Source organism: Neopelma chrysocephalum, unplaced genomic scaffold, assembly GCF_003984885.1.
Source record: "Neopelma chrysocephalum unplaced genomic scaffold, ASM398488v2 Primary Assembly neopelma1_23b, whole genome shotgun sequence".
Lineage (NCBI taxonomy): Eukaryota > Metazoa > Chordata > Aves > Passeriformes > Pipridae > Neopelma > Neopelma chrysocephalum.
Genome location: NW_020897692.1, coordinates 16419775 through 16445348, shown reverse-complemented (window position 1 = coordinate 16445348; position 25574 = coordinate 16419775). Strand labels below are relative to the sequence as shown.

Below are 25574 nucleotides of genomic sequence, written 5' to 3'. Positions count from 1 at the left end.
ATCATACCCTGCTAAGGGGTCAGAAGGAACCTAGAAGATCATCTAGTCCCATTCCCCCCTGTCATGGGCAGTGACACCTTCCACTAGACCAGGTTGCTCAAGGCCTTATCCAACCTGGCCTTGAATACTGCCAGAGTTGGAGTGAAATAATATAATGTTAAGAGTCTGCATAAATTAAACAGTTTTTAATTTCAACTATGTATTGGAACAGAATTTGATAGTAATTCACAAGAGGTTAGCCATGACATTGATGCCCGTGGTTGGGGCAGAGACAACAGTGGAGGGGAATCAGGTAGGGTGCAGCAAGAGAATGCTAACTACCAGAAATGGGATAAAATGGAGAAAGGGGAAAATGTAAATGAAATGGTAAAAATACCTCCTTATAGCAAGATCATAGGCTGCAAAAACCCTCACACTCCTCCTGGTGAGAGTGTTATTGCTTGATACTCAGGAAACTGTTAGAACAACTGCATCTCCTCTTGGTGAAATAGGTGAAGTTCACTTAGTAAGAAACTGCTTTCTTGTAATTAAAATGTAGGGTGCTCAGTCACCCCAGCCATTTAAACTAAGGAGAAAATAGCAATTTACCACCAGCATTTTACCAGGTGCCTCATTGTTTTCTCTTTGCTAAGTGTTGCCCTTGGCAGGTGTGCTGCTGCCCACCCATCATTTGACAAGGGGATGCAGAAATGCATTATTACCGTACTGCGATGTTCACACACACACACAAACTATATACAAAGCAACAAAAAGCCAGATTTCTGCCTGACAACTGCATAAGAAGCCTGGAATGCTAGTAATTCTCATTAATAAATATGACACTGGTAAGATTTTTTTTAAACTCAGGTCAGCTAAATATTATTGCAAGACCTACACTCTACAATCACTTGGAGAGTACAGCATACACCCTGCAGGCAGACCTTTTTGAGACAAATTTTACTGCAGCATATTTTTTATTTTTAAGCAATTTTTTTGTGTTCTCTTTTGATTAATGTAACTGAAAAAAATCAGGTTATTTTGCAGCACTGGTGTTCTGCATTTCATATTTGCATTTTCTCTATCTGGAGCAAAGGCAATGAATTAATTGGTATAATTTTTGTTTGGTTACATTTCCTACAATTGGAAATGTTTGAAATTCAGTTCCCAAGGTTGCAAACGTGTCTGAATGTGGTGGTTCATTCTTGTTGTTGAAAAAAATGTTCTAAAGATTCCTTTGTGTTTGTATTACATCAGAGCTGTATACTATTCTTATAAAAATTTAATGATGGGGACACTGGCTTCTGAACACTGTTTTCTGAAAGAGTAGATGGAAATGTTTTAGGTAACTTCAACTCTACACACCATTTCTACTCAGCTACTCAAAAAAGAAAGACAATATTTCCTCCATCTACACTGATAAGCGAAAGGAAAAGCTGCCTGGCAGTGAGTGGTGACTCTCCCAGGAATAAAATGTGGCATATGGAGCATTCGACCTAGATGTAGTTAAACTAGTGTGAATGTAGTACAGTTAACAGGATTACACATGTCTGACCATGTTTTGCTGAAGTTTGGAAGAAAACTTAGCAAAATCTGATTCACTCAGTGACAGAGGCAGAGCTAAGTTTTGAGTTTAAATACACTCACAGTGGTTTAGTACATATTTATGTTAGGCTAATTTGGGTAATCAACCTGATAAATTAAGTAAATGTTCTGTACCAGGGTGTCATGGCACACTGAGGTACAGTTGATTGGCTGAGCTGCACTAGCTAAATTTGACAGGATCTTTGCAAATGAAAAGTAGCAGGCTGAATTATATCATAGATGAGTAAACTGCTGAGCTGTTCTGAGCTAACAAGTTTAAGTTTGAGTAGCAATAAACTAACAGTCTGATTCTTAGAAGTCTACCACAGGGAGAAAGGGGAAGAAACCCTGGAGGGTGCAGGAACTTAAGCAATGAAATTTAACAGAAAGCAAGACCTAAGAAAATATCAAATGTACTAACATAGTAAATGGAGAATACCCTGTATCCTTCTGATGTGATGTACTGCAGTTGTTTTTTTAGACATATATGTTACTGCATCATGCCTCCCACAAATTGATTTTTAATGATGCATTTTGGGAGCTCAGTATCTTAAAACTGCTAATAATAATAAATTCTCCCCTCTTTCATCCTCCTGAAATATTAATTTTCTGATACTGTTCAGCATAAGCATTGGGTTTCTGTAACTCATGGGGCATATCTGTCAAACTCATGTGATGTTTTAGATATGGTAAAGCATCTACTATTGTAGTAGAGACTTATATTTATGTACCTAGATCACTCTCCATCACTATGTTGGGTTTAGACCTGAAGACACATCACTGAAACTCCCTCCTAGACTTCAACAACCCAATAGACAATTCCAAACCCAGAAGTTAGGTCACACTCCAATTGCAGAAACAAGGTAAAAATAAATTACTTACTTCTTATGATCTATGAAGAATAAAGTAGTCTCTACTCTGACTACTTTACATCTGCATTAAATTTTCATTAGATTTTTCTCAACTTTCATCCATATTATAGCTTCTTTGTGGCGTAATGCTAAGATGGACAGAACACAAGTAGTATTTCTATTTTAGCCCATTACAATTCTAATGCCATGCAGCCTGCCACAGAGTGGTGCTGCGAAGAGATAACTTAAGTGTTGCTAAAATCTTAGTACAAATGCTGTAAGTAGATTCATATAACCTGCTTCTCAACTGTGTTAATCAGATCAAGTTGAATGCTTTGCTATACAGATTGTGGCACAACTTACTCATAGCTACCTTGGGTTAACTTGCATTGGAGTCCTCTCAGGGGCTAGAGTCTCTCATTTGACATAAGTAACAGAGTCCAAAGCTAGCTGCCACAAGGTTGGGTTTCAGTGTTGAGTCCTGTGCGTCTTGGAAGTCGAACCACTGTGACAACAGCAGCAATTCATGACTGCCCCTGTGGCAGGTCATTTGAGACACACGGCAGGATGGCTGTGGCATGTTGGATGGACAGATTGATTTTCCAATCAAGTAAGTATCAGTGGAAGAAGATTTGGGGCAGCATCTCAAAATTGCACACCAAATATATGTGATCAATAATGAAATTTATGTGTACGACTGACAAGAGAAAACTTTGACTTTGTTTTCCATTTCTTCTGTTCAGAAATATGCTACCTCAAGTGTCAAATTAACTGTTAACTTTAATTACTGGAAGCAGTTACATTTCTCCATAATGAAAAGAAACATTTATGCAACATGATTGAATTACTGTGTCTTTAAAAAAAATAAAGTATTGAAGAGATTATTATCCCCCTAATGAAATTATATCCTAAAAAGAATCAAGAAAAACCTGTACATATTTTTATCCTATTGTTTAATGAGTATTTGAAAGTGTATAAGGATAGGTAATACAAATAAAGCTTACCTTGGCCCTTCTGTCCAGTGAAAAAAATCAGGTTATCTTGTAAGGCTGAGTCGTGGTTTGCCAACTGAAATTTCAAGCGAAATTCATAGTAGAAGGTGATATTTGGGATTGTAGAATAAGCTAGGAATGAAGTATAGCCAAAGACATCTGTGCCACTGAAACTTGGTTGAGTAATATTAATAGCTGAATTTAAAAAAAAAATAAATTCTGTGTTAGGGCAAATTCTTTAACATATGTTTTTGTAAGCTCTATTTCCTAGCCTGGTTTAGAACTTAAGAACTCATAAATAAAATTAATTATTCGTTATGTTGCAATGTTTTACACACATGCAGATTTAGTTTGGCTTTCCTGTGAGGGTAAATGTATTTATTTTTCAGCTTTTGTACATAGGCTTATTTTTCAAATGAATTATTGGCAACTACTGCCATCTCCTGGATTCTAGGTAACATAGTTACTCCACTTGTAACAATTTGTACACTGTAATATTGACTCAAAACTCGGAGAGAGAAAAGAAAACACATAAAGAAAGTCTCCTCTTAAAAGAAATGCCATCTCTGACAGGCATCTGAGTGAAAGTGTGTACAAGGATGTGCTGAAGAGGTTATGGAATAATAATTCCTCACAGGTAGAGGAAATAATGAAAAGAAGCATCATAGAAGGATGAATTTGCAGCACAGTGAATAGGACCTACGTGAATTACGAATAAAATCAAGTCTATACACGTCTGTATTGGTAAAAAGAGAATAGAGAACTGCTACTAAGCACCCCCACTGCCTCAAGGATTTCTTGCAGGAATCCAGTAGCCAATTCCTGTAGTTGATGCTGAAAGCAGAGATCATGTAATGCTCGTATTGACTACATGGTTTAGTTAAAACAGGAGAGAGAGGAAGAAACCTGAGTAAAGCTTAATCTTAAAAGACTGGGTATTGGAGTAGGTTTAAGATTTGAGCAGTTACATTCAACCAGCCTGAGCACCAAATGTGACTGGATACAGACTTGGAGTCTGCAGCAATACAGAGAGTACTGTCTCATTTGTTAAGCACTACTTCACACTTGTGACACATTATGTCTTGCTCTGTGATCTTAAATGTGAGCCAGGAAATTTCCATATGAAACAATGATTTTGTCCTAATTAGAAGAAAACTGGCAATGAGTTTGTTCTCAGCCAAGTCTGACTGAACATAATCTCAAGTCTCAAACCTTTGTGCTGGAAAAACACAACTCCTCATATTTAAATTTGGTGATAGTTTCAGTCCCTCAGCTTACTTGAACATTACTAAAGTAGTCTCAAGTTCTGCACTTTTTGTTTGTCAGGAAGCTATGACACAAAGGCAGCTCCTTTAACGCAAAGTATTCTTCCTTTTTTCCTTTCTTTTTTTTCCCTTTTGTTTCTTTCTTTCCATTTATATAATAAACCACAAAATACTTAAGAGACAAGAAGATTTTAAAATAAAGCAGACCTTTGGATTTATGGTCTTTTCCTGCTTTGCTTTATAATGGAAAATGCAAACTCTATCATGTACCTCCACAGAGCCAGGTAATTTGGTTCTCTGACAGAGATCACTGAAGAGTCTATTCCTGATGAGTTATTCCCAACATAAACACTTTATTCCCAGCATGAAGTATGTCATTGTTTCAGCAGTTTTCTTGGAGCTTTCTAACTGGAGAGTTATTTTTTACCTTTCTACTTGCTCTTTTTGGCATTCCCTCTAAACATAGATTGAACACTGATGATGAGTCTCCAATGTAAGAAAGCCATGGACCTGTTGGAACAAGTCCAGAGGAGGGCCACTAAGTTGGTCACAAGGCTTGAACATCTCTCCTATGAAGACAGGCTGAGAGAGTTGGGGCTGTTCAGTCTAGAAAGGAAAAGGCTCCATGGAGATCTTATACCACCTTGCAGTACCTGAACAGGGCCTACGATAAGGCTGGAGAGGGACTGTTCTGTGAACAAGGCCTGTTGGGATAGGACAAGAACAAGAGCGAATGACCTTAAACTGAAAGAGGGAAGGTTTAGATTAGATATTAGGAAGAAATTCTTTACTGTAAGGGTGGTGAGGCACTGGAACAGGTTGCCCAGAGGTATTGTGGACTCCCCATCCTTGGAGGTGTTTAAGGCTGGATGGGGCTCTGAGTAACCTGGTCTAGTGGAAGGTGTTCCTACCCATGGCAGGGATTTGGAACAAGATGATCTTTAAGGTTTCTTCCAAGCCAAACCATTTTGTGATTCTATGATTATATGAGCTGTGACAGATGTCTACGTAACAGCTGACCACCTAATGTTGCACTTATGTCAGTAGAAAAATTGGCATATTTAGGATGCAGTGTCTTTCATATAAAACAACTACCTTATACAGGTGAGGTGAACAGTATTCTAAAATCCTTATTTCACCACACCAAATAAAAAGGCATCATTGGGTTGTAAGTAATATATTTCAGACTTCTAAAGATGGGTAGGATGAAGCCTACCTGCTCTGTATCCTGCAACCACTTCCCACTCTGCATGTTCTTTGTCTCTGGTCTTCATTGCGATAAAAGCTAAATGATTGAGAAATTCTGAACTCGTTCTTTGTAAAATCAAGGAAACAAATTTTTTTTTCCCCTGATTTTAAAGAATGTGAACCCTAGGGATCTTGGAAACCTGATTATTTGTACAAAATTGTGCACAAAGCCTGGTGCGTGTTGAAGAACTGAGTGTAGATCTCTGAACTCCAGATTAGAGGATAGTCATGAATCATTCTTTGCTCCTGGGTACCAGAGCACAGCCATTTTCAAACCATCAAACTAACAAGAAGCAATTTTCCTGAGTGATGTCCATCTTTGACTACTTGAGCATCTCCTTGCAGCTCTTTATGGTCTTTTCATCCAGCTTTAACTGTGCATTTTGTTGGGACCATGAAGTACATTCCATAATATATTCATCATTGTAGGGACTTAAGACATCCCTGCCATGCTGTAGGTTCCATACATGGTAATGGACACCACCAGTCAATAGTTTTTGGGACCAACAACTTATTTGAGGATAACAAAATGATAAGTAATGCAAATCAGGAGTACAATTACCCAAGCAAAACCAGTAGTAAATCCAGTATATCACTAGTAGTGGGCTAAACTTAATATCTGGGCACACAAAGATTTACATAACAGTGGTTATCAGGAGACTGGCAGGAAGAAGTGCATGCTTCTCCAGAGGAGCAACTCACACCCACCAACAAGTTTAGGGAATTTAAAAAATTCCCTAGTTCGACTGTCCTTATTTAGTGTTGACTACCTGAACTTGTTAATCATCTGTCATACTCCAGCCCTGCTTCCTTCTGCTCTGGTCCTTCCCTGTGCATGCACCATGCCTGGATGCTACCTGAAATGGTGGATGAGCACCATATGGAGCTATACCTTTATCAGGCATGTGGTCACCATAGGAAGAAACACTGTTTAGGGCAACAGGAGTCCCATAGGTATTTTTTATGAAAACCATTATACCTTATTTTGGTTTACTTCACAGTTTTCTCCACCATGTTGAAGAAGTTTCTCATACCTAGTAGAAGCAGATGCAGTATCTAATTAGCTACCCTATCCTTAGCAGGTAGGCAGATGCAGTAAGTGTTTGCAAATAGTCCTCCCTATCCTCGTCTCTGGAGGGTAAAATGTATTTAGAAATGTTAATTAATACTGAGTAAAAAGCTTAAATTTCTGCCTAATTCAATCTATCTAGCTTGACAGATATTCCATAGTTTATCTGTTTCTGGACTGCTGTATATAGATTTTATACCACATTTTTAATCATGTTTCTTCTCTACACTAAGTATTATTTATGAAGAGATCTTTATTCAATCACATGAAAAAGTGAAAGGTCATCAGTAAATGTGCATCAGTGTAAAATATTTAGTCTTTGAGATTCCTTTCATGCAATGAACACACTCTTACATATTTTTAACTTGGAAATTGAAAAAAACATAATAATAACCCTGTGTGAAAAATACAGTACTGGTAACATTGTGTGAAGCAAGACAGCTCCATGTTTTCCTTTTATTCTCTACCTTTTCATTATAAAGCTATGGAGCCAAGACTGTGCAGAAAATTGCATAATCTTTTCCTTGAAATACAGTCCTTTAAAACATTATTTGTAAAATGTTTGCCACTGGCTGAAGTAGCAGAGGGCACAGCTAACCCCATTGGATTATTTTTCTTTTCCTGTCTAGACACCATTCAAGCTGAATTCTGCCCTTGCTCTTAGAGTGCACAGTCTGAAGTGGTAAAGAACAAAGATGTGTCTCAATGTCTCTGATTATGAGCCTTGTAAAAACAGACTCCAAATTAACACTGTGTCTAAAACACACACTGCTCTGACAGAGTAGTGAGGTCTTTTATCAGCTTTTTGTCCTTGCTCTTGTCCTGTGTCTCTCCGTCAGTTCTGTCATTCATCATTGTGCTTTTCTGCATTCCCAGTACTGAACAAGTAATAACGTATGATATGATATGTTCCATTGCCTCACAAACAAATAATGACAAAATATCCCATTATATAAATATATTAATATAGCCAACTACTTACTTCCTTAACATTTTACGTCTTATTAGAGGTGAGCATAAAAAATGGGAGTTAGAAAAAATCAACTTCAGTTTGCAAAAATCTTAGCAAAGAGAAGAGAGTAAAGGGACAAAGCCGAAAAAGAATAATGGTTTCATTGTCTTTGAATTTTCTGTTATGAGTTAAAGTTAATGTTCCTTCAGCATTCACTGCCAATACATCTTGAACCACAGCTTTACAATACGTTGCAAAAAACAGGACAGATTAAAGGAATAGAAAGAAATGAAGACTTCAGGCTAGAGAATTGCAATCAGATAAAACACTTCTTTTATATTAACACTAACTGCGAACAGTTACCAAGTGTCTGGCTCCAGGATCAGCAGCCATATACACTGTAGGATGAGTAGTTCTCCTAAAGACCTGCTCACATGTTTCATAGACACACAGAATTACAGAATCATGAGTGTTAGAAAAGATCTTCACAATCATCCAGTCCAACTGATCATCCAGCACCACCATAATCACCATATCCCCAAGTGCCACATCCAGATGCCTCTCGAACACTGCCAGAGATGATGACCCCACCATCTCCGTGGGCAATTTATTTCAATACCTGACCACTCTTTGAGTGAAAATTTTTTTTCTAATATCTAATCTGAACCTCCCATGGTGGTCATTTCCTCTTGTCCTTTCACTTGAGACATGGTAGAAGAGACCAACCCCCACCTCACTACAACCTTGTTTCAAGTAGGTGTAGAGAGCAATGATGTTTCCCTTAAGTCTTCTCTTCTCCAGACTACACAACTGCAGTTCCCTCAGATGCTCCTCATAGGACATGCTTTTCAGACCCTTCCCCAGCTTCTATGCCCTTCATTGGACACATTCCAGCACCTCAATGTCATTTTCGAAGTGCGGGGTCCAAAATTGAACACAGTACTGCAAGTATGGCATCCCAGTGCTGAGTACAGTGGGACAATCACTGGCCTGCTGGCCACACTATTATTGATACGGGCCAGGATGTCATTGTCCTTCTTGGCCACCTGGGCACACTGTTGGATCATATTCAGCTGACTGTAGAGCAGCACCCCCGGATTTCTTTTGGTTGAGTAGGTCTCAAGCCGATTTTCCCCAAACCATGCACAGGGTTGTTGCAAAGACAACGTATTTGCAGAGACAATATCAAAAAAGGAATGAGATTTGCCACCAGTCACTGCGTTTTACAGTCTTCAAAGCTATGGTGGATTGACTCTAGGTGGATGCCAGATGCCTACCAAAGCAGCTGTATCATTCCCCTCCTCAGATGGACAGAGAAAATATAATGAAAAGCTCGTGGGTTGGGATAAGGACGGGGAGAGACCACTCACCAGTTACTGTCATTGGCAAAACAGGTTTGACTTGGGGAAAAGTTATCAATCAAATGAGAGTAGGGTAATGAGAAATAAAACAAGTTCTTAAAATATTTGTCCCCTCCTTGCCGTTCTTCCTGGACTTAAATTCCCTTCTGCATTCTCCAACTCCTCCCCTGCCACTGAGAACAGGGTGATGGGGAATGGGGCTTACGATGAGGTCTCTGCTACTCCTTCTTCCTCAGTGGAAGGACTCTTCACTGTCTTCCCCTGATCCAGTGCAGGGTCCCTCTCATGGGAGACAGTCCTTCATGAACTTCTCCAATGTGAGTCCTTCCCATGGGCCACAGTTCTTTACAGACTACTCTAGTGTGGGACCCCCATGGGGTCAGAAGTCCTGCCAGCAAATCTGCTCCAGCATAGGTTTCTCTCTTCATAGGTCCACAGGTCCTGTCAGGACCCTGCTACAGTGCAAGTTTCGCATGGGGTCACAGCTTACTTTGGACATCCACCAGCTCCAGTGCGGGGTCCTCCGTGGGCTGCAGGTGGATATCTTCTCCATTGTGGACCTTGATGGGCTGCAGAGGGACAGACTGTCTCACCATGGTCTTAACAACGGGCTGCAGGGGAACCTTGCCATGCCAACCCACTTTTCTCACTGGAAACTCTGGGAAGTCCAAGGAGGAAAAGCTAAGGGGTGCTGGAGCTGAAGGGTGTTGCAGTGCCAGCTGAGAGTTCAAGGTAGTAGTAAAAGACTCTTGATGTCTGGAAGACTGTTGTATGAGGAGTTAGTGATGCACATAGTGGGTAATTCCCTTCCCCAGCCCCAGTAAATACTTATGGATTCCTTTTATTTTCCGGTGGCATCAGTAATCATAGCGTCATTAGAGTTATACTTTGATTGCGAGCTGAAATTTGAAACAGTAGAAGTGAATTCACCGCACAAAGATGAAAATATGAATCTGAAAAACTGGTAATACAGCAATGACATAATAGTGTGTGAGCGTGCCTATGTGTGTTTTTTACAATTTTTATGACATTCCTCACATTGAAGAGGTAGGGGACATTAAGGCCCACTGAAAACCAAATGACCCAGAAAGCAGATTGTCTTGAACAGGAAGAAGAGCAACCCTGATCAGTATTCCCCAAGGTCTATTATCACTGACCAGAAACCCTGCAATGCAGATTTTTTTAGCTGAGGAAATACCCTTTGGGTATCTGCTGTCACCGAACTGCATGATTTAGTCTTCAGACTCAAACAGCTCTGAAGGTGACATTTTGTGCCAAACATAGCTGCACAGAAACAATTTTCTTGCAGGCTGATTTTCGCTCTACAGAACCAGAAGCAAGTGGCTATTTCCACTTCAACACTTTGAAATGAATTTTATGCATGGGGGAATACATCCTACAGAAAACCTGATGGAATCCTTTGGACTGTGAAGCATTACCATAAATGTTGCTGAGAAATGTTTCAAAGAAGATCCTTAGAGATTGCTGTGAACGAGTGCTGTGAATGGCCCTTTTCAGGATGTGTTTGCTAAATGCAGTGTCACAGTTAGGTCTGCTTCATATATGTTGTCACATATATGAAACTAAAACACTGAAGTTTGGTCTAAAACACTGCAACTTACACAATTACTCATCTTAGCAATGCACATTCCTTTGAAATCCTTCTCCCTTTAAATTTGCATTTGTGCTTAGAAAGTGCTTGCTCTTGGTTCCTGGCTTAACAAAATGCTCATGTTATGACAAACAGCTTCTTGTTTCTTGTGTAGGGGTCTAGTTTCTTGTGTAACATTCAATTAACAATAGCATAACATAAAAAGTGTAGAAGTCCAGGTCTTCATTTCTAGTCCTGGTGAATGAACCATTTCTGCTTCACTTGCATTTAGGAAGCCATCACAACTTCACAGTACGATGATGCCCTGGTATTTCCTATTTAAAATTTCTGTGTCTTATATATCAAAATTCCTTACAATCAGACATTTCAGACATACTGGCCTTTTTTTTTTTACACACTGTATCAATTTCCTGTACCAACCAGAAAATGCCTCCAGCCCGTGTTTAGATGGAAGTGTTAAAACTATAGGAAAAAAAGGAAATAAAGGCTGATCACAGAGATGGTAGCAATCCAACAACTCTAATCAAATCTGTGATACTAAACACTGGAGGAGGTTTACAGTCTGCAAAAAACACAATGCAAGCAACTTTTTACTAATTTATATATGAAAGGAAATTTGTCAAACTAAGAGCTTGAATGCTGGCTGCTTTCACACAAATCTACTGAAAAGACAGAGCTCAATAACTGGACTCGGTTTAAATGACATAGATCCCTTTAAATATAGCTTAAAAAGCCAAAATCACTTGGGAGATAGAGTCAAGTTGCCCATGTACACATAAACTCTGTTCCACAGTGTTGTATACTGATGGTGTTCTCCACCTCACCACCCCATCCCTTGTAAGCTGGAAATTCTGGAGTTATTTAACTCCACAAACCAACAGTCAAGTCCCAGTTCTATCCCAGGAACCATCAACCCACCATAGGTCCATCTCCACAACCGCAGAGGAGCACAGAGCCCAAAGGCAGGCAGGAACCCAATTTAAGGATTCAGAGGAAGGAACACCTTGTCCAGACCCCTTCCAGACCTATGTCAGAAGACTCTTATCCCCAGTATCAAGGTATGACACAACCACAATGAATCAACACTGGATCAATCACCATTTGAACAGAGGGGTGTAACTACCATGGGGTATGGGACCCATTACAGGATGCTGGTGAATAGCATAGGATGCATTTTGGAATAGCACAGTGTGGTGGTTTGAAACTCCCAAGGATCCAATTTTTAAGTTCAAGCCCCCCTCCCACAGTCTGCCCCTGTGAGAGGGTTTAGTGATGGTATGGACTTGATATCTTTTTCACTTCATGTGGAGAGTTTTCAGACAAAACACAACCATTAGTTATTGGGGGAAGGGAAAAAATATTTACAAGGGTTTATTTACTCACACCGATATATATATATTTACATTGAATTAAATTCCTCTTTTCCTTCAATAAAAGTCCAAGAAGGAAAGAGAAAAGTCTTTCTGTCACTGCACAGGCCACAGTTCCTTCGTTTCAGTTTTTTGTGGCACTGGTTAGTGTCCTTCATTCTCCTAAGGCAGCAGATTTAAGTATGGCAGTCAGGATTTTGGTTCTTACTTTGTGGAAATTCCAACCCCGAGCCCGAACCTTCAGGGGATTTCCTTGTAGATCTTTGTGGGGTGAAGTTGTAGCCCCACAATTAAAGTTTGAGGTAGTGCAAAAGTTAGGCCGTGTTCCATGGAAGCAGTGGAGCTGGTTAGATGGTTTCCATGGACACGGCCTTGGGTTGCAGGGAGTACAAGGTTAAGACGGTTTGATAATGTGCAGGTGCTTGGATTCCTGGATGTTGTTGTAGGAATATGTTTGTGTTGTGTGTGAACTTAGTAAGCTCAATAAAAGGCTGCCTGCTGCGCTGAGCAGGCAGACATCTCTTGTCTCACCATCCTCGTGTGTCTTGTGTGTCCTTCTTTTCCCCTCGGACCAAGACCTCACGACAGGTACCCCACGACAGATCTTCACTCCTCTTGGGGTAGAACATTGAAGGCAGCTTTCAGTTCAGTCTTACCAAAGCTCTTTTGCTCTGTCTCAGCTTCCCAGCATGATAGAAGCAGTAGCAGCAGCAGCAGAGGGCACGGCCACCTCCCCCGTGTTCCATCCTGGCTCAACTCTCAGGGCGACTCCGGGTTTCTTGGCTTCTCTGTCTCACTCTAGCTGCTGCTGCATTTTGGGACTCCCTAAAGGTTTGGAAGTCCACCCCTCCTCTTCAACAGGTCTCTGAGTTTTGGGAAATTAGTACAGTCTTACCCCAAAACAGCTCTGTTGAGTTTTCCTCTGTTTCGTTGCCAGCTCTCCCTCCTGCAGGAACATCTCTGCGTCTTTCAACCGGCTTCATGTTATTTTGTTGCTACTGGCTATCTTTTTGGCTTTCAGCCATCACTGTCTCTGTTCAGGACTGCTCCGCTGCCACTTTCAATGTTTTCTGCTGCTGCTGACAGTAAGGAAATTCTCCCACCTCTTGATTACAGGACCCGGTCGAGCTTTGACACTACACCGGGTCTCCCGTAGCCTCAGCTGGGGCTGGGGGCTCTTGGCCCCCAGAGGGGGCTCACTGGCCCCCTGCTTCCTCGTGGTTCAGATCATGGCTACCAATCTACTAAAAAAAAAACTTCACCACCTTCTCTTCCATTGCTGTGGGTATGTAATTTCCGTAGGGCGCATATGAACCTTTGATTGGTCTAGTATTATCAGTGGGGCAAACCATTACTGCCCCGGAGAAAAGGTTTTTCAAACCACCACACATAGGAATTAAGGATGTTTTTTAGAGAGAATTAGGTGATTTCGGGAGGAATAAGTGTGGAAAAATAGAGAGATACAGACACAGAAAGGGCCAGTCTCATGTGAATAGCTGGCTGGTCATTATACTTGTCTGGCCATGTCCTCTGCCTGATCAACATGGCCTGTCCTCTCTTCTATTTTATATTGTCATCCTCCATTCTCTTGGCCCATTATGCCTTAGCTATGTAGCTTCTTGAGAGAGATTTCAGTGCATAATGGTCAACTTACAGTCAAAATAATGTGGTCATCTAGTGATAAAAGCAGGAAAAAGTGTAGTGAGAGAGAATACACTTTGCTACGCATATTGGGAAAAATGGACATGCTTTTAGGAAGCTTTTACTGATGTCTGAAACAGGCATAAAATAACTAAGATAAACTCAGAGCCATTGTTACCAGCCTGCTTACACTGCAGTGTGTTCCATCAGCCTCAGATACATAAGAAAATTCCTTGTCAATCCTAGGCCTTATCTATTTTTCCATATTTATATTGGTTTGTCTAACAGAAGTTACTATCTCTCCTTACATTTTTGCCTCATTTGTCATATTTAGGATAACCCTATAACTTTCTTCACTTTTTGAATTTTGTACATTTCCCATACAATGATGTATTTTTAACTGGTCATAACAAATAAAAACCCCAAATTTTTTGACTTTTTTTTTTGTTTTCTCAATTTTGTTTTGCTTTCATTTAATAGTGACAATAGTTTTGTTATCACTTCTTACATACTTGTAGAGATTGATGTCTTTCTTAGTTTGACTTCTAGCTCTTAATGGATGGCAATTGGAGCTCTGATATGGGGAAGACCTGTAGCAGTGGGCCCATTTCTGGCTCTGTCTACCTTTTTATTTATCCTTACTTTGTCTTTTTTAAATAATCTCTATTGGTAGGAACAGCAAAGCTGGCAGGAAATTGCAATTCTATTTGGTATATTAGCTATATCCAATTTATCAAATAACCACTGCGACATCTTGTTCATTTCTCGTTGATGAAGATCAACTATTATTTGATAAACATTTAGGAGAAACCAGCTTTTCTTCAGTGTTTCAGACACAGAGTAGCATGTACTAGGTTACTAATCTGAATAGTGGAGACAACATTATTGTGTATCTTAAACAGAAGATGATTTGTTTAAAATGTGCACGTCTATGCTTTAATTTTAATGGACCATTTAGTTCTATTAAATTTATTATCTGGGACACTCATTTTGTTATAGTAAACAATTAAATTTGCTTTCTGTTTCTAAAATAATTTAAGTTGTTCTACCATTTTAATTAGGCAATCTATCATTATCTTCAAATACCTCCCCAAAAGTATGACTCTGATGCTACTAGGACTATCCCTAAGGATATATCCAGACTTCACTGCATTGTGTCTCTGTTTCTCCCTTCTTTGTCTTAGAATATGTGATAATGGGGCCTTTTGCAACTCATTTTCAGACTTCTATCTGTGCTCAATTTATTTCTACTCCTTCTAAAGTCTTAAGTCATGGTTCAATAAAATAATTTTTCATATTTCAATAATAATTTCTTATGTTGTGGCCTTACTGGCCTATACTCTGTCCTACAGCACTGAGTGTTCTTTCTCATTTTGTTTGCTTACAGTGGTGATCCAGACAGAGTTTTCCCTTTCAATTCAATAAAATTAATTTTTTCTGTGATTTTAAAGACATCGGCTTTGTAGTATAATCAAACTAATGAATTTGTGTACTTTCAATTTAGGCTCTCAATTTTTATTCAGTCTCTCAATTCAAAAACAGCTAGATATGAAGAAGAGCCTCATTAAACAACAACAGAGAAAAAGCACTAGATGATACTCAGCATTGACGGATACAAATTGGGGTAGATTTCAGAAACGGTCCTATCCTTAAATATAAAATGGTGGGCTCGGAACTCACCATCAGCATTCAAAGAGAGAGTTGTTAGGAGTTTTAAGCACTTTCATGAATACATCAGTGTACTCATAAAAAGAAATAGAATGGAGGAAGTGTTTAAGAAAAGGGCAGAGAGTAAAAGAGAAAAATGTCAAACACTACTGTACAAAGCAGTAGCATTATCACACCTTGAATATTACACCTCGAGCCAGCTCTGGAATGTCATTTTAAAGAGGATGCAGTGGAATGGAGAAGAAACAAAGAAAGGTAGGCTGTATGACCAGAGATGCAGTATATCCAAAGGGAAATATTCTTTGTATTGTGCTCCTGTAAGCTAAGAAAGATTACCAAGAAAGTATCATACACACTTTATATATTTGCCTCTTGTATTTGCTATTTACTATTAATTATCAGGGTTAGATGAAAACATGGATAAAACACAAATGTTCATCTAGTGAAAATTTTGGGAATAAAAATTTTAAATAAGACTTAAATATGTATGTGATATGACAAAACCAAAATGATAATTGCTTAATATTCATTTGAAAAGGAACTTCATATGCATCATTAAATCAGCTCAGGATCAGTGATTATTTTCTCTATGTAGATTTTTCAATCATTACTTCTTGGTACATTGATTGTTAGGGGACAAGAATACTTTGGATGTTCACACACAGGAACTTCTGACCTAGAACAATCATTATAATCAATGCATGAGGAATAAAAGCCCTTCATTTGATAATATAAGTCAAAATGACCTATTTACTTTGCTTTATTAATTTCCCTTCATACTGTCTCCTGCTTCATGGCAAAGCACTTTTTAATTTGTTCCTCTTTTTGACCGGAAAAATTTATCAAATTTTAGTACCTGGTAGTATTCTTAAAATCCAGAAAGTATTCTTTATAAACTGATTTTATATGCAAAATGTACTAAGTAATGCTTCCCTAAGTAGAAGAAAAATCAAACTACAGGGCAAATCAATTTCTCCAAAGGATCTCTCAGTCAAATCTCTCTCTCAGCTCTTCCCCAGGTAATTTACTAAAACATCAGACACTACCTGGTATTTCCTAGCTTGTAAACTCTCAGCTTCTTTGACCCATCTGTCTCCCTTTCTCTGACCTGCACTTTTATGAAAATACACTTGGGGAAGGTGATCAGCTCAACCATTCTTTGTCTGTGACTGGATTTTGGGCTGCGTTTGTAGGTGGGGAGGTGGTCACTTTCAGTGTTTTGCCTTCAAAATATTTGACTTGTTTCTTTCCACAGCTTCTATGAATGACAGAAAGTACAACCAACACATGACGAAAATGGTTTTTACCTTCACTGCAGAGGATGCCAGATCTTCCATATGGACACAAGCAAACAGCATCTCGACTGGACTTTGGAAAACACGTAGCACCGTTTCCACATGGATTTTCATCACAAGTCACAAACTGGCAAAGTTTTCCAGTGTAGAGTTTAGGGCATTCACAATACCAATTTTCTGCATCACTGAAAAATTTAAATTAAAAACAAAAAAAATGTATAAGTACCAAAATGCACTTAAAACAAACAGAATAGGTTTTACACTCATTGAAAATCAGTGGCATTTGACTTATAGTTGTAATAGATCTCTTTATTTTTAGTAGTGCACCTGGCATTAGGCATGCCAGAATCTTCACTGGTGACTTGACAGGTTCTTTTGTGTTTAATTTTATATTTTAACTTATCTTTCCTTTCATGGTGAGTTATGTGACTTTTCTAATGTCTCACTAGTTGTTTGTGCTCCATCTTTCATAAAACAGTCAAAACAACTGCTACAGAAAAACAGGTCTTCTATTATGTCTGAAAAAATGAAATCATGTGAAAACAAAAAAAATGAAAGTTACTACTTTACTTTGGAAATGGAAACATCATGTATTACATATAGCTTGTGGCAACACAGTAGGATGTAAAAAAGCCCTGAATTATGCTTACAGTTGTGACTATATTAAAATTGAAACAGAATAAACAGGTAATATCCCTGCTATCATATGACTTATGTTTTCAATCATAAAAAAAAATATTAGAATGGGCAACAGAATAATATAAGTTCTAATCAATCTTGAGGGGTGACAAAACAAAAGGCTTAGAAATACACATATTCTGTTTGTACAAATTATTTTTTTTACAGTATTCGAAGACAACACAATGACAGATATGGTAGGAAAACCAAAGTCAGATAGTAAAAATAGAAGTGCAAGACATTCTCATCTATCACTTATTATAAATATAATTTCATTAAAGGTCGTATTTGGTCTTCTCCTTTCTTTTATGGCCAAAATTAGATAATAGCTAGGTAGGTCAGTTCATGTGATTGCTACATATTGTCAGTATTGAACAGAAACATGGCTGCTTTATACTTGATAAGGTCACATGTGCCTGTGGGTATGAATGCAGAAGACAAAATGTGTGTTGTATCAAATCACAGTCACTGTGGTTTCCCGACAATAGCACAATCACTAGGATGAGCACTGATGAAATATCAAATATATGTGATTCAAAAGGTTTATTATCTGCTTATAATATCCATGCAATCAGATTAAAGGAAATAATCTGAAGCTGAAAGACCTCCTGTATTTTTTAAAAGAGGGAAATAAGTAAGTCTTGTGACAGCCTTTGTTCATAGCAGTTGATTAGTGTGTTCCTAAGCTGACCACCCGCAGATCTGGGGAGTGAGGATCTCAGCTGGAGAGTCTACCAGAATGAATCTCATGAATAATGCCCCCAGACACCTTTGCAAAGAAATTGCTATCAGCTGCAATAATAAATTTCTGTGTGTAGCCCGTTCTATTTATAGATCTGCTGCAGACACTGGGAGAGGAGTGTAAATGAGATATTGGATTGCTTTCATTTGTGCAGCATCGAGAGTCCTACTTTCAGTAGTTTTAATATCAACATTACAGAGTTCAGCTAATTAAAAAAGCAATAATAAACTGAATTCTTCCTGGAAATCTACAGTTGATGGTGATGATCTTTAAGACTAGTTATTAAATGTGTTTCAGTTTGTTTATATACAAAAAGACAGATCATCACTGCTGACTGCCATAATACACAGACTTCAGTCTTCATCTTTAAAGAAATAATTTTCATACATTCTTCTAGTGAGCTCTATATGTAACACTGGCCATTTCTTTTTATAGGCTTACTTTTTCTATTATGGAGAAGATTGAAAATAACAGGTCTCATAACAAATTGTGAGGAGTTTATTGTTAATAAAATGAGCAAAATTATAACATTTCACTATTGATGCTATAACATCCTAAAAACAAAGAAGATTGACTCCTCATGAAGCAAAGAAAACACTTTTTAAGAAGTTCGTCAAAGTAATATAAAGCTTGAAAATATAACAGCTAACCACACTGAAGAAAATATCACAGCCAATTCACAAGAAATAGTGTACTGAAATACAAATCCCAAATTAGTTATTATTCTCTCTCAAAGCTGTCATTGTACTTTGTTAAGGAAAGGACAAGATTACCCATATTCTCCTGAATTAACCTCGGCTGTAAGAAACACATAATGCTTGAATGACCAGGAAATATGACTATATTAGTGTTTGAGTTTAGATACAGAGCATGGTTTTTAAGAAAACCTTCTGGTTGTTCCCAGCTGAAATGCCTTGTTTAACTTGTGTCTCAAGGGTACATGAACTCAATTTCTTTCAGGTGAACCTGCACCAGAACATTGTCCCACACCTCAGATACTTGAGCTGCTTGGACTGGGCATTCAGTCCCAAATGAGATCTAGTGTGAGTCAAAGCTCCCTGAAACATTAATAATGGTGATATTGGGTCCTAAGCACTAATTGATTTATGCTGTGAATCTATGCCTATTGAACTATATTACCTACTAATATGGGTGCAGATTTATAAGCCATCAAAAGAAAACCATGCAGCCATGGTATGTATTAAATATCAAAAAAGGCTCCAGATTTTGAACTGGAGCACTGACAAACTCCAGAAGTAAATAGAGAAAAAATCCCCCTAACTCTCCAGAATCATATGGAGGAAGAATGACACGACTAGTGAGAGAAAATGGGAGAAGAGACAAAAATAGTATAGAAAAGGAGTGGAGAAGAAAAGAACAGTACTTCTAGAGCATCATCACCTCATGTCTCCAGGCTGATGATATGGGGAAAAAAAGTGTAGGAAAAATGAATTGTTCTCTGACATTCTTATAATCCTCTGAATTGATAAGGGACACACTTTTCATCACTATTTCCCATGTTAAAATAGTCTTTTTTTCTTTGATTTAGACATTAGATTGGAAAGAAATCAACAAGAAATATTTGCATGATATAATATAATATTGGTAATTCAATAATACAAATTCTTCTCCTTGAATCAATACTACCTCAGTGACCCAATTTAATAAAATCAAAGTTTTGTATAAGACTGACAGCTTTGGGATATCACCACAGGTTTTGATAACTTATTTATTTTAAATATTGCACAATGCATAAGAGATGGTATCGTAGCACATTAATAATACAGTTCCAGCTGTATTTAACCATGGTTTTTAACTTTTAAACCAATTCTGTTTTTAAAAGAAAATATTATAATCCCTCTGTACAATGTGTCACAGACATTATTTGTACTCTAGTGACAACTGCAACAGTGTTGTAGTTGTTCAAAGCAGAGTATAATTTTCTATACGCCTGTGTTTTTTCCATCTCTAAAGTGGGAGCACACTGAAAGCACTGTACATGCCATTTGTGTAGTTGTATGCAAGAGGGCTTCCCTGAAATGAAGCACACTCAACACCCTTTAATCATGATCTTTAAGGTCCCATGCAACCCAAAACATTCTATGACTCTGTGATTCCATAATAGTACTAAGCTTAGAATGTCAAAAACTATGTGTCACAGTGGGTTCAATATTTAATGACATAGGTTCTTTTAGTGCTCTCACTATATTATCTATAATGAAGCTGTGGAAGTTGGAGGGAACAGCTCCTACAGTCAATACATAGTAGATGTAATTCAGTTTATTTTAAAGTTGTTACTATTATTTGTTCCTAGTGCTATTTTGTTTAAAATTACTGGAAAATGAAAGGAGCAACATAGTTTAAATTGTCAGTTTAAGCTGAATTACACTTCATTCAAAGATCTATTAAATTGCTCCCCAGAAAACACCAGCATAATGTAAAGGCAATTAAGATCTCCCTTTGAAAGCTTTGTGTAATAAACAAATCCACAGAAATTCATTGCAGCCAGAAGGGCAACTTTATCTCATGAATAATCTTAAAAATATCAAAGGACAATATATAAAGGAGGTGTTTCTTCCTTGTGCACAGCAGGTGTTTTTTAGCATATAATACAACTGCCAATCCTTCCTTGTATTATACAACTCCCAAAAATCAATTTAGCTTTCATGCTGCTTTACTACTTTCACTCAGGTTTCCTCAATTATGGTATCATCTCTAGATCTGAATGTTTTTGTTGTCTTTACTGTTTTGAATCCTTTTTCCCTTTCTCTGGAATTATTATTCTGCAAGTTCAGTGATTCACTTTAATAATTTATTCGCTTCAGTGAAAGCATTTTTGTATTGGTTTTGTGTGACTGGGTTTTGCTGTTGGGGGGTGTGGGCTACAGGGATGGCTTCTCTGAGAAGCTTCCTCCACGTCTGACAGAACCAATGCCAGCCAGCTCCAGGATGGACCTGCTGCTTGTCAAGGCCAAACCCATCAGCAAGGATGGTAGCACCTCTGGGATAACATAGTTAAGAAGTGGAAAAAAAAAGCCCTGGCAGCAGCCCATGAAAGAGCAGGATCCAGGCAGGACCTGTGGCCCCATGGAGAGAGGAGCCCACACTGATGCAGGTTTGTTGACAGGACTTGTGGCTCTGTGCTTTGGGACCCACACTGCTCCTGAAGAACTGCAGCCCATGGGAAGGACTCACATAGAGAAGTTCATGGAGGAAACTCTTGCTTACTGATTATCTATTTCAGACCTTCAAAGATGTCATAATTTTCAAGAATTCAGGATGGTTATAATTTATTTTGCAATGTACTGATTCAAATTACTAAGACAGTACTAACTTTTCAGGATCATGAAGCCTATTCTGTGGACTTTTATAAACCCTCTTTAGACTCCATTTTCCACTCACTTGGTGAATATGCAGGTGATTCCCCACTACATGAAGGATACATATTCATTAAAATGTATGATGCATAAGAACTTCTGCCCTGTAATATGACAATTATGGCCATTTCTGTCGCAAGAGGATACACAATTGTGATATCAAGCACTTCTGGATGCATAACACTTAATGGTGGAGCGTTAAGGATCCCTCAGGAAAAAGTACAGCAAGCAATGGTCGGTGAAAACAATCTACCTGGGCAGCAATCCATTCTCTTGCCACATCTAGGAGGAGAAATAATGGTGTGTCAAGCTGAGTCCATCCCAGTGACTGTAATTAGCTGTGACATCACTCCTTTCCCCAATCTCTTTGGTCTTTTTTGTTAAATCTACATTTTCTCCTTCCTTGAGTTGTATGGGAAAAATAGTAAACAAATGTTGACATCTGCTAAAATGTATTTATAAAAAGAAATATTTTTTCTAAAGTTGAAAGTCTATGATTTTGATAGTAAAAAATTAGCACTATATGAAACATGTCCCGGAAAGCATATAAATATTTTCAACAGCACAAGGTTGAAGGCAGATCTCCACTTCTTACTGAAATCATATGCAGCCTAATTTCAGTTTGTCCTTCAAAAATCTCTCATAATTCCTTATGACAGAAATGTTCCAATTACTCCCAGCAGTCCCTAGGGTTCGAAATATCCTTTGATTCAATGTATCTGTTTGCAGCAGGACTCATGAACAAAGCAGTGACACTGAACACTGGAGTGCAGCATGTTGCTTATTGCATTGTTTTATTTAAACATACATTGTATGCTATTACTCTTCTCTTAGAAATTTAAAGCAATCTTTAAGTACAGAAGCATTCATGACTTCAATGTTAGATGAATTTATAATTTGCAGAACTGTGTGACAATAATTTCCAAGATCTCAGTCTCGTCACAGAGCAACTGCAGTTTGTTACCCTGGTCATGAGGAGACAGTTAACAACAAAATTGTAGCACAAAATCTGTAATAGTTCGTAAAATAACAGCATGGGTTGATGTATTCAACACCTGGTCTACTGACACCTGACAGGATACACCTACCTCAGAGGGAAAGAGTTCTAGTGGAGGAGCTAGCAGGGCTTCTCGACAGAGACTTAAAGTTGCTTGGAAGGTGGAAAATGGTCAAAGCCAGTCTGGCCAGCGATGAACACTGGGATGGTGTACTAAAATGTGATGAAATGAGCACTAATGGGATCCCTCAATCTGCCTCACCAGGTGTTGGCTACAATGTACCACACATGAAATGTTTCTACACCAATGCACACAGCATGAGGAACAAACAAGAGGAGCTCGAAGCTTTGGCCCAGTCCAGAGATTTGACATCACTGGCATAAGTGAAACCTGGTGGGATGAGTCCTGTCACTGGAGTGCCCTGTTGGATGATTACAGGATCTTCAGGAGGGATAGGCAGGGCAGAAGAGGCTGAGAGGTGGCACTGTATGTTATAGAAGGGTTAGAATGTATGGAGGTCACAGCTGGCAATGGCACAATTGGGGGCCTCTGGGTCAGAATCAAGGGGCAAACAAATAATGTAGATGTCATCGTGGGAGTTTGCTGTAGACCTCCCAGCCAGGACGATGACGCCGACAAATTATTCCTTGAGAAACTAAGGGACACTTTCAAGTCAACTGCCCTTGTCCTTATGGGGGACTTCAGCTCGCCAGAAATGAACTGGGACAATCACGCAGCTGGTACAATCTAGGCCGGAAGATTCCTAAAAATCCTGGATGACAACATTATGGAACAAGTCCTAAGGGAGCCAACTCAGAAAGGTGCCCTCCTTGACCTGCTGCTTGTCAACAGAGTGGATCTTGTAAACAAAATGGAGATTGTTGGCTGTCAACCACAGCAATCATGAAGAGATTCAGTATAAAATCTCTGTTGACAGGAAGAAAAATACCAGCAACACCTCAACTCTGGACATGAGTAGAGCAGACTTCAGGCCTCCCATGGCTTCCCAGGCTGCTCAGGCAATTAGTACGGTCCCCTGGAAAAATGTTTTTGCAGGTGCTGGAGTCCATCACTTTTCAAGCATCACCTCCATGTGCAGGAGCAGGCAATTCCCAAAAGTCAGAAGTCAAGCAGGCAAGGCAGATGACTGGATTGGCTGAACAGGGGTCTTCTCTTGGAAATAAGGCAAAAAAAGAAAGGTGTATGTCCAGTGGAGGCAAGGTCAATGGACATGGGAAGAATACAGAGATGCTGCTTGCAACTGAAGGGAGAAAAATTGTGTGGCCAAAGCTCAGCTGGAGTTGAAGCTGACCAATAAAAAGAGTTTTTTCAATTATATTAATGGCAATAGGCAGTATAGAAATATCATTGGCCAGTTACAGGATGAGGATGGTCACCTCACAAACAGGGACAGAGACAAGGCAGAGGTGCTTAATGCTTTCTTTGCCTTTGTCTTCAACACAGATGACAGACCAAGGGGATTTCAGTGCCCTGAGCTGAAGGACCATGACTGTGAGAATGATCAACTCCCAATTGACCCTGAACTTTTGCGGGATCTGCTGCCCCAGCTGGATCCTGACAAATCTATGGGGCCTGATGGGATTCATCCCAGAATCCTCAAAGATCTGGCTGATGTCATTGCAAAACCTCTCTAGATGATTTTTGAGTGGTCTTGGGAATCTGGAGAGGTCTCAGCTGACTGAATCTCTTCTCTGTGGTGACCAGTGACATGACCCAAGGGAAAAGCTTGAAGTTGTGTCAGGGGAGTTTTAGGTTGGATATTAGAAAAAGGTTCTTCCCCCAGAGGGTGGTTGGGCACTGGAACAGGCTCCCCAGGGAAGTGGTCTGACAGAGTTCAAGAAGCATTTGGATGATACTCTCAGGCACATGGTGTGGACTTGGGCATAGTCCTGTGCAGGGCTAAGAGTTGAATTTGATGATCCTTGTCGTTTCCTTGCAACTCAGCATATACTGTGATTCTGTGATTCTATGGTGAATTTAATTACACTGTAAGCATGGAATGTGTGGTGCTGAAATGCAGAGAAGGAAAAAAACAAACCTAAGCATCCCAGATCTTTGTGGTTCTTAGAACAAGAATAGTAAAAATTGGACTCCATTGGGAATTCAATCTTCTGCTGTAGTATGAAGAATTCCCACAGAAACAAAATAGCATTTTTTTTTAATTCAAAACTGTGGCAATGGATCTATGGAAAAAGTCCTGCCAAAAATGGACTGGCGAATCAGAAGTTTTTAATGTTGTTTAAACATGTGTTAAGATGGCTCTTTGCAGAGTCACTGCTTGTCCCCGATACCCTTATCTCTCAGGCAGGAGTGTCCTGGGAAGATGTCCCAAGGTGCTTTCATTGGTCCTTTGTTAACCCTTTCCTTATTTGGCTGTAAACTCCTTATCTTGATTGTGACCCCTCACCTGTGATTGGTCCCCAAAGGCTATATAAGCCCCCTCCCAAAATAAACTTTCTCTTTCATCCTCTCTCCCCTGGTGGTCCGGTGAGTTCTCCATTGGGGAGTCTCAGGGACACGTGGTGGGGGGCAGGGTGGAAGGGCATACTCCTTCCAGGTAATGGACTGAAACGAGGCCTGAAGGATCTCCCCCATCCCACACATCTACCGTGACAAAACCAAAACATCTCTTAAAGCTTCTGGGTGTCTATCCTCTGTCTCTTTTCCCATCTCTTTGAGATTCACTTAATTCCCCAGGTAGATCAGTTATTTTCTTCTACTGTCAGGAATAAGAGAGGAAAAGAAAGCCACGACACTGTTTTCTTGTGCATCCTTATTGTGGGGTACCACTAGCTCTCAGAGGCAGTAAGAAACTCCTGCACCATAGTGTTGCAGAGCAATTTAAATTAGTAGTAGAATAGCTAAGGCTTAGTA

The 25574-nt window shown here is 39.1% G+C and overlaps 1 protein-coding gene across 1 annotated transcript in view; it reads right to left on the bottom strand.

The window, feature by feature from the left end:
• Nucleotides 1-25574, bottom strand: part of EYS (eyes shut homolog) — an 868863-nt gene that overhangs the window by 38652 nt on the left and 804637 nt on the right. Inside the window, exons 42-43 of the mRNA XM_027698171.1 lie at nucleotides 16897-17069; nucleotides 3416-3598 (exon numbers count right to left, since the gene is read on the bottom strand). Of these exons, the coding sequence (XP_027553972.1) occupies nucleotides 3416-3598; nucleotides 16897-17069 (356 nt within the window). The remainder of the gene's footprint in view (nucleotides 1-3415; nucleotides 3599-16896; nucleotides 17070-25574) is intronic.